We start from the raw sequence: 9,395 nt of genomic DNA on the forward strand, positions 1-9,395 counted from the left end.
TCCCCACGCTCACAGTCTCCAAGGGGTGCTAGGACTTGACCTTTGCTTTTTCGAAGGACTCCAGGGGTCCTGGAATTCCAGCAAGGAAACATGGATATGAGTGGGATGATGGAGGACGGGACCCACCTTTGGGGATTTCAGATCGGGGTCCTGCTCTTCCTCCCGGCCCTGGAGGTTTGCAGAGGTCAGAGATAATGAAGGACCCCGTTGGGATAGGAGCACGGTTTCCCAGCCTGGTCACTCCCTGAGTCACAGGGAGGGGAAACAGTGAAGAATGCAGACACAGCTTCCGGGGAGACCTTGCCCCCCTCAGTCCTCAGCTTCTCAGGCGGCTTATCTCTAACCCCAGCCCCAGAATTCAGCCTGGCCCCTAGTGACCTTTTCAGCCCAGGGCTCTGGCCAAAAGTTTCCTGTCACAGTGACTGGACAGGGTGTGTGTGGGGGGGTGCTATCCCAGCCCCTCTGAGTAAAGTCGAAGAGGAAAAAAACTGACATTATAACAAGGGAGTAGAGGCTAGACACCTAGAAGAACTTCCCTCCGCACAGAAGCAAGTCTTGCAGAAAGAAAGTGACTTTCAGCTGTGGGGAATAGGCTACTCGTTATTGACGTTCTTTTTGGCTGTAGGAATGGGTTTGGAAAAAATAACCTTTCTCAAGTCCAGGTCTCCTGGGGTTCAGGGTAGGGCAGCAGGCTCCCAGTGCCCGCTGCGGAGGAACAGGCGCCTTGCCAGAGGGATGGAAAGGGTAAGGTCCCTATGCCAGGGCCACCACCCTCTCCTCTCCTCGCCGAGAGTCCCTCCGCCCCCGCGTCCTGCCCCCTTCGTCCTAGGTCCCCGGGCTGCGGGCCGGCAGGGGAGGAGTTAACTCCGGAGGTACCGGCTGGGCTCACCGTACCTGCCGCCGCCGCCGCCGCCGCCGCCGGTGGGAGGGACGAGGAAGCGGGAGACGCCTGGGCGCCAGGAGCGCTCCAGTCTGGCGGGGTGCTGCGCGGGGAGCGGGCGGCGGGGCGCGGCGCGGCCAGGGGCGTCCGCCAGGGGGCGCGCCGCGACGGGGCGGGAGGGGCCGTCTGGTCTGGGGAATTAGCGCCAGGGACGGGCGCGCGCGCGGGTCCCCAGCACATCTGGGCGAGAGCGGCGCCGCTGGACCGAGGGGGGCGCCGAGCGCGGATCTGGAAAGGCAGAGGCACCGCGCGGCTGGGGCCCTTCGAGGCGCTCGGGGCTCACATCTGGGACCTCGAGAGGGGGCCGTGCCGCGCACACCTGGGCCGGGGGAGGGGGGCGGTGGCTGCACAGCTGGACCGGAGGGGGCGGGGTCGGTCCCGGGCGGCCGGCAGAGGGGAGGGCCGCGAGCCGCCGGGGACTGGAGCATGGGACGGCGCGCCTGAAGGAGCAGGGGCGAGGCAGGGGCCTGGGAGCCCGGCAGGCAAAGAGGAGAGCAAGGGGCCCGAGAGCAAAAGAGGAGGATGCAACTGACTCGCTGCTGCTTCGTGTTCCTAGTGCAGGGCAGCCTCTATCTGGTGAGTGGCCCGCGGGGAGCCGCGCGGAGGGGCGGGGGCCCGGAGGACGGGGGAGAGCCCAGAAACTTTCTCCCTTCCCCCCGACATCCCCGGGATGGAGGGGAAGCCCGGAGGCCGGGGGAGAGGGCGGGTCCGAGGACCGAGACTGGACCGCAAGGGTTAATAGGGGCGGGGAGAGGGTGCTCGGCTGGCCCACCCACTCGGCCGCCGGCGGCGGGAGGTGCGGCCAGCACAAGGGAAAAGGCCAGCAGCGGGGCGCCAAGGGGGTTACCCGACCCCGTCCCGACGCCCCGGGACGCGCCGAAGGGGAGTGGGGGTGGGTGGCGGAGCTGACCATCTGCCAGGTCTGGGGCCCTGGGCTCTTCTCTGACCTCGGGGACCCCGAGGGCCCGGGACTTGGGTCCCCCGGCGCGCGGAGCCTGTCCAGGCAGGGGGCGGCCCCCCGCGGCCCCCGCTCGCGCCTTGCCTCCCGCTCCCTCCCTCCCCGCCTGTTGTTTTCCTCTCCTCTCCCGGCTGCGCGCAGCCCGAGCCCCACAGGACCTGGGCAGGCGGCTCCCGCCCCGGGCGCCCGCGGCAGCTGAGCGGAGCGCCCCAGAGCCCGCTCCCCGCGCGCTCGCTCGCCGCGTCGCCGCCGCCCGGGACGCCCGGGAGTCCCACCCCGGCCCCCCGCCCCCAGTCCTGCCGTAGAGAAGCCTCGGCCCCACATCTGGACCTGCCCGTTTCCTCAAAACAATGCCCCCCCCCCCCCGTGCCAGCTCTCCCTTGCCACAGTGTGGAAGCACCCTTCCCTTCTCTCCGCACCTGCGGCCCTTCTCCCCACCCTCCAGCCATTCAGCGGCGACCCCCAGGGCCAAGTAAACACGCGTCTGCAGCCCCGGGCCCTCCTGGCTGTCCCTCCACCCTACCCCTGGGGCCTAGCAGTCAGGGCCACCTAGCACACCTCTGACGGCATGGCCCGAGCCAGAAGGGGGGGGCATGAAGACCCCCAGGGGCCCCTTTGGAGCCCTCCAGAGCCCTGCCCTCAGGCATTCCCCCATTCTCCCAGAGGCCACCGCTGCCCCTAGTGCTGGTAACACAGACACAGAGGGCGACTACTCCCTTTAGAAGCTGAGTAAGCACACACCGGGCGGCTGCCCTCAGGAAACCTCGTCTCGTCCCTGATGCCCTCCTGAGCGGCCCGTGTCTGAGCAGGGTCACGCTGTCCTGCTGGCCCTCCCCACAGCTCCTCCAGGGGGCCTTCCCAAGTGTTGCCTGTTGCCAGAGCCGGTCCAGCAGAGGCTGGCCAAGCCTTGGCAGTTTGGCACAAGATTCCAGGTGGGGGTGGGCTTGGACAGAACCTCCGTAAAGGGACCTATCTGGTGCCTGAGGCCGGGAGTGAGCGGTGGAAGGGGAGGGCTGACCCTATGTGACTCAGCCTTGTAGGGATGCCACCTTTGAATCCTGGCAGCCTCATCTGTAGAATGGGCATAAGAACTGCCTCGTGAGCCGTAAATGTCCGGGGAACGTCACCATCGGTGATCCCCAGAGTTTCTGACCTTCCGTATCTTGGCCATCCTGGCTGTGAATTCACTCTCGGGCTCCTCCTAGTCCTTCTGCCAAAAGAGAAGCCTCGGCGCCATATCTGGACCTGCCCTTTTCCTCAAAACCATACTCCCCTCCCCCGTGCCTAAATCTAAACCGCATTTGTGCATGATAGAAAATGTCACTGGGCTCTGCTTTCTTCGTCCATTGTCTTTTGGTTCTCTTAGCCTCAGGGGACAAAAACCCTTCCGAGGGTTAAGGGAGGTGGTGTCTCATTGGGCACACTAGGAAGCGCCAAAAAGCAGGGGCTGCCTCTCTCCGGTCAACCCAGGGGCTCTCCCAGCAGAGGGATGGAGCTTTCCTGTTCACCTTGTGAATTTCTCAGAGGTAGGGAATTTCCTCTGTGAAATTGTGACCTTATTGCCTCTCCTTGAGACGGAGGGCTCCGTCAGCACAAGGCTATGCTTCTGATATCAGAGGAGGACTCTCCCAAGATCCGGAGCTGGGCCTCCCCCATCAGACTGGAGAGTCCCTAGGGGCAGGGACTGTGTCTGTCTGGTCCACTGGAGAGAATTCTTGATCCTCTTTCCAGAATTTGAGCAGTGGCCAGAGGCAGGATGGTGGGGGGAGGGGATGGGGGTGACCCGAATGTCAGAAGGTGAGCTGGGACCATGACACAAGCCAGCATGTACACCCAACCCCTAGCGTAAGTGGGTGATGTGCGGGTGTGGGGAGGTCCTTCAGCCTCAGGTCAGTGGAAGGGACAGGCTGTTGGTGGGAACAGGGACCAGAACTCCTGGGCCCTTGGGGGACAGGACTCTCACTCTCCTGCCAACTCCCTCCACAGGTCATCTACGGCCAGGATGATGGCCCTCCCGGCTCGGAGGACCCCGAGCACGATGACCATGAGAGCCAGCCCCGGCCCCGAATGCCTCGGAAGCGGGGCCACATCTCGCCCAAGTCCCGCCCCATGGCCAACTCCACTCTCCTAGGGCTGCTGGCTCCGCCCGGGGAGGCATGGGGGGTCCTTGGGCAGCCCCCCAACCGCCCGAACCACAGCCCCCCACCTTCGGCCAAGGTGAAGAAAATCTTCGGCTGGGGTGACTTCTACTCCAACATCAAGACGGTGGCCCTGAACCTGCTCGTCACGGGGAAGATCGTGGACCACGGCAACGGGACCTTCAGCGTCCACTTCCGACACAACGCCACAGGCCAGGGCAACATCTCCATCAGCCTCGTGCCCCCCAGTAAAGCCGTAGAGTTCCACCAGGAGCAGCAGATCTTCATCGAAGCCAAGGCCTCCAAAATCTTCAACTGCCGCATGGAGTGGGAGAAGGTGGAACGGGGCCGCCGGACCTCGCTCTGCACGCACGACCCGGCCAAGACCTGCTCCCGAGACCACGCTCAGAGCTCGGCCTCCTGGAGCTGCTCGCAGCCCTTCAGAGTCGTCTGTGTCTATATCGCTTTCTACAGCACGGACTACAGGCTGGTCCAGAAGGTGTGCCCGGATTACAACTACCACAGCGATACTCCCTACTACCCCTCCGGCTGACCCTGGGCAGGCCACAGAGGCCAGGCCGGGGCTGGAAGGACAGGCCTGCCCACGGGGGAGGCCACCGGGCTGGATGCTGGGCAGGGCAGGGCAGGGACCTCAGGCAGGGAGGGGGGTGGACAGGAGGAGATGCCGCGTGAGGCCAGGGCCGAGTCTCCAGCGGTGGCGGGGAAGGGGTCCCGAGGGCTGGCCCAGCCTGCGGTGGTGGAGCGACTGGGACGCGGGCACGCTGGGGGAGGAGTGGGCTCTCTGCGCAGCCCCGCAGGGCTTCCCCATGGAGGAGCAAGAAGATGCTGGGTGCGGGAGGCTTCTGGGGAAGGCAGACGAGTGTGGCCCCAGTAAAGGGACGGAGAGGAGCCGAAAGCCTGGGCTCCCTCCTTGCCATCCTGAGGAAGAGCGGCACCAAGGAGAAGGGCATTTCGTTACCGTGGATGCCAAGTAGGCGACAAAGGACGGCAGAGATGGGGCTGCCTGGGAGCCAGCTCCGGGAGGGGGGAGGGGCAGGGGGCAGGACGAGGGGGGCCCCCCTGTAAGCCCTTGTCCTGGACTGTGGACTGAGCTTGGCTTGAGGCTGAAGTGGTGACCCTTGAAGTCTTTCTGATGTCTTGACAAATAGACCCTCTGTTCCCAGGCAGGCCATCGCTTTCCAAAATTCCCTCTCCTGCCATGGCTGCGTACCCCCGCGCCCCCGCCCACCCTCGTGCTCACGGGACACACATCCTTAAGCTGAGACAGAGGGTGATTGTGGTTCTCCCAACACCAAGGCCACAGACGGGAGCCCGCCCTTGCGCTGTGTCCCTCCGCCACCCCACCCCCTGCTGGCTCCTCTGGGAGTGTCCTTGTCTAGCCAGCGAGCCTTGCCTGTCGGCCTGGGGCTCCCCTGGATAGAGCCGGCACCTCCCCTCTTGGCCCGTGGGGCTGGGGGACGCCAGACTGTCAAGGGCCTGCTGGACCTGTTCCGTGGTGTCTGTCTGTGGGTGGGGGAGGGGCGGGCGGGGCGTGGAATCACCTGATAGTCAACTTCTGTGTGCAGAGTCTTGTTTTGGAGCTGGGAATAAAGCTTTCCCGAGTCACTGGATTCCGAATTGTCCGGGGAGGGAAAGGGCCCTGGGTGCCCCACCATCAACCAGCCTCGCTCAGACGGTGGCAGGACGTCTCCTGGAGACCAGAGCTGCGGGGCTCCACCGGCTGCTGGAGCTGTTGCTCACCGAGGACTCAGGGCTCCCCTCTCCGGCCCCCTTTCTGGAGCTGTCGGGAAGGCTGGGCGACACTCCTGGCGGGGGGCGGGGGGTGGCCGCCGCAAAGCAGCCTGGGGAGGAAAAAGCAGGTGGTATGGGCCCTTGTGTTCCACATTGCCTCCCTAGGTTCCATCTGGGTGGGCCCGGGGTGGGGGACCGTTGCTCTCACCCGGTCAGTATTTTGCTCCGTGGCCTCGGAGCAAGTCCATTCTCCTCCCTGGGGCTCTTTCTGCTTCTTTGTGAAAGGAGGAGCTTGCCCAACCCAGAGCTTCTCCAGTGTGAGTGGGCATCTGAATCACTGAGTGTTGGTTAACACATGCATTTCTGGGCTCGAGTTTCTAATTCGGTAGGTCTGGGGTGGGGTGTAAGGATTTGCCTTTCGGACAAGGACCCAGGTAGATGCCAGTGCACCTGGCCCAGCGACCGCACTGTGAGGACCACTCATATGACCTCTCCGTTCCTCTCTGGCTCCCTAACATGAAAGGACACCTCTGAGGCGCTCTCCCAACTGTGACTTCCGATGCTTCTCCTGGGGAAGTCTCCTGGGAGGGTCCTTTCAGAGAATCGGGGTATTGGGGTTTCAGTCTGATGATGCACAGGGGTAGGAACAGGCTGGGTTGGGGGAAGTGGGGACAGAAGGAGGCTTGAAAGCAGCCATTCCCCTGCCCCAGCCGAGAGGAGGGCCTTGGGGGTGGATGTCTGCCAGTGGTGCCTCGCCTGGGAGTCAGCTGGGCCCTTTGGGGCTCAGTGAGCAGAACGCTGAGTCCCAAGCACCAAGATCACAGTGCCCTCTCTAAGGTCGTCCTAGGTCTGCTCGCTTGGGAGGGCAGCACTCAGGTCCCCTGGGTCCCTTTTGGCCATGCAGCCACAGCAAGGAGAGTCCTAGCATGAGGGGAAGGGGGGCCTGCCATCCCCAGCCTGTCTCCTCTGCCTACCGGCACTCAGCACGGCCCAGGGCTCCTCTCACTGCAGAGCAGAGCTGGACGAGGCCTTCGCAGCCACCTTGCTATACGAAGTGACCCAGAAAGGGCACATGATGCAAGCTCACACTCGTGTCCCAGAGTTCCCCGGCACTATGCCTCCTGGGGCCACCTCTCCTGAGCAGAGATTTGAGACACTCCCCCCACGGGGCCATGGGGACACGTGCTCAGAATTCAGACAGGCCCAGGGGCTCAGGCTCTGCCCTGGTGGGGGGGAGGGCTGGGGGCTGCTGGAATCTGGTGTGTTCTCTCACCTGCCGATGCCCCCCAGATCCCACCACCTCCCACAGCCGTGTGGGCGCTGGAGGAAGAGAAGCCGGGCAGGGGTCCTGAGCCCTCCTCACCTGGCCTGGCTGAACTATCCGCAGGACCGGGGGACACTCTGCCCCACCCCCTTGGCTCCACTTTCGTGGAGAGCCAGATGCTACGGACAGCTGGAGGGCTGGCCCGCCTGGCACATTCTGCCTGAGCAGGGGGTGGGTTCGATTTAATAACTTCATTTCACCCTCGCGCACACTCCGCTGCCTCATCCCTCCTTTTCTGTCTTCCCCGCTAACCTGGCTGCGCCTCTCAGCTGGGATCCTGCTAATAGATTTTCCCCTGAGTTGTAATTCTTTTGGAACAGACCTCTGGGTCCTGATATCCTTGCCACCACCAGATATTTCCTATGCCCCCTTGGGCCTCACAAACGTAAGTGGTCTACCCAACTGTCTCTCATTACAAAGGCGCCAGCCTCTGCTCCCCTATGACATCTTCCCAGGGGCGATGGACCCCCAGTCCCTACCAAGCGCTCTCTGATTGTCTGATCTTGCCTTTCAAACACAGGAGGGCAGATTCCTCTGGAATGAACCTGTCTCCTCTCCCAGAAGGAAGCTCTAGCTCCTACCCCCACCCCTGCCCTTCAGTGACAAGGCTTTTGGTCCCGCGGTCCAGCCCCCTCTCCCCCATCTGCTCAAGCTAGCGGGGGAGCTGCCCCAGGGCAGAGTCCTTGTCTCCTTCATCTGAATATGAAGGCCCATATCGCCCTATGGACTGAGGAGGAAGGTCTGTAACCCCACATCCGACTGAAGAGCCGGTGAGGCCAATCTGTGCCTCCCCCATCAGACTGGGGTCTCCCGAGGGCAGGAACTGCAATATGGACTCGGGTGGGAAAGCTTGCTCTCAGCACACCCAGAGGCTGCCTCTGCCCTTGGGCCTTGGGCACAGGTACTGTCGAGGCCTCAGGGTCCCCATACCTGATGGGGTGAATCTTCCCAGCAGTCTGTGAAGCGAACAAGAGGGAATCCATGACTGGCAGCAAAGCCCAGTCTTCCTCTGAATGAAGCTTATGGCAAAAGCAATAGGTGTCTAGGTCCCTCCTCTGTCCTCCTTCCCCCTCATTTCTCCTCCCCGGCATGAGCAAGCGGGAACTGAGTCACCCTCTTCCCCATCCTTGGCAGGGATGCTGGTGACCTTGCGTGTGGCAGTCTCCTGAGGCGAGGCCCGTTGCTCAGAGGCTGCACGAGGTGGTGGGTGGGTAGGGAAGTGGGGGAAGGGGGTGTATGGAGGTGGAGGCAGCAGAAGGTCAGAGGGTGACCGGGGACCTGGCTTATCAAGCCGGGTAGGTGTAGGGGGCTGTGGGAGACACGATGAACCAGTTGCTCTGGGTTGGGAAGCGATCCAATGCCGTGGCTGGGAGCGGGAGAGAGAAATGTTACTTCCAGAGACTCTGAGTCCCGCCGCACTGCAAGGAGAACCGGGGGCTGGGGCGACAGGCGAAGAGACGCCCCACCAGCCCCACCAGGAGGCGGCAAGACTGGGTGGGGTGGCACCTGCCAATTACTCCAAAGTCCTGGAGCGGCCGCTGCCGTCATCCGCACAGTGCGAACGCGGGAGGAGACCTGGCACTCAGTGTCGGGGGCTGGGCTCTGGTTCCACGGGACCCGTGTCCTGTCGGCAAGCTGAAGAGCTGACTGGATCATCTAAGCGACAGATGCCTCCTTCAAAGCGCTCCAGTCCATCATCTCGGGGCCACCTCCCAAACCACGGAGGCTGCCCCCGAACTGACATGTGTCCTTGCAGGAATTGATGTCTGCGTCCCGATCCTGGGTCTGGAATTCATTAGCTGGGTGGCTTTGGGCCTCCTTAGGTGAAAACCTAAGGGCTCCTCCTACATGGGAGCAGTGGGGGGGAAATTAAAAGACTTTCCTCGACAAATGTTACCTCTTCCTCCTTTGTTTTTGGATGTGGGTTTACGACAGTTCAGCCTTGCTCCTGGAGTAGCTGGGCGGGAGGGCCCCCAGGCTGGAGGGAGGAGACCCGGCTTCCTGGCCTGGTTCTGCCCCATAACGCAGGAGGCAGAGGCCGCTCATTGTCCCTAGGATCCATTTCCCCCTTTTCCGTAGGAATGGAATCCTCAGTGTGTAGCTGGGCATGTGGCTGCCCGTGATAACTAGTATATCTCTCTGCCTCTCTTGCACCTAGATGTGGTCATGTGACTGAGATCTGGCCAGTGACACGTAAGTCAAAGGGTTATTTGGCAACTTCTAGAAAGACAGTTGATAGGGCAGTTGAAGGACAGTTCTCGCCGCCATCTTGGACCGTGGGCC

At 63.0% G+C, this 9,395-nt stretch overlaps 1 protein-coding gene across 1 annotated transcript; it reads left to right on the top strand.

Annotated features, from left to right (window-relative positions):
* The first annotated feature begins 1,330 nt into the window (after nt 1-1,330).
* NXPH3 (neurexophilin 3) lies at nt 1,331-5,061 on the top strand. The gene is made up of 2 exons (XM_026513109.4): nt 1,331-1,516; nt 3,885-5,061. Exons 1-2 carry the CDS (start codon nt 1,463-1,465, stop codon nt 4,587-4,589), a joined length of 759 nt encoding a protein of 252 aa, XP_026368894.1. The 5' UTR covers nt 1,331-1,462; the 3' UTR covers nt 4,590-5,061.
* Nucleotides 5,062-9,395: the final 4,334 nt, after the last annotated feature.

The sequence above is a fragment of the Ursus arctos genome, unplaced genomic scaffold (assembly GCF_023065955.2).
Source record: "Ursus arctos isolate Adak ecotype North America unplaced genomic scaffold, UrsArc2.0 scaffold_24, whole genome shotgun sequence".
In the NCBI taxonomy this organism is placed as follows: Eukaryota; Metazoa; Chordata; class Mammalia; order Carnivora; family Ursidae; genus Ursus; species Ursus arctos.

What these genes read in the sequence shown, in the direction of transcription:
- NXPH3 (XM_026513109.4), top strand. Translation starts at nt 1,463, where the DNA reads ATGCAACTGACTCGCTGCTGCTTCGTGTTCCTAGTGCAGGGCAGCCTC. An exon ending in TGCAGGGCAGCCTCTATCTG is followed by an intron (nt 1,517 to 3,884) that starts GTGAGTGGCCCG and finishes CTCCCTCCACAG; the next exon opens with GTCATCTACGGCCAGGATGA.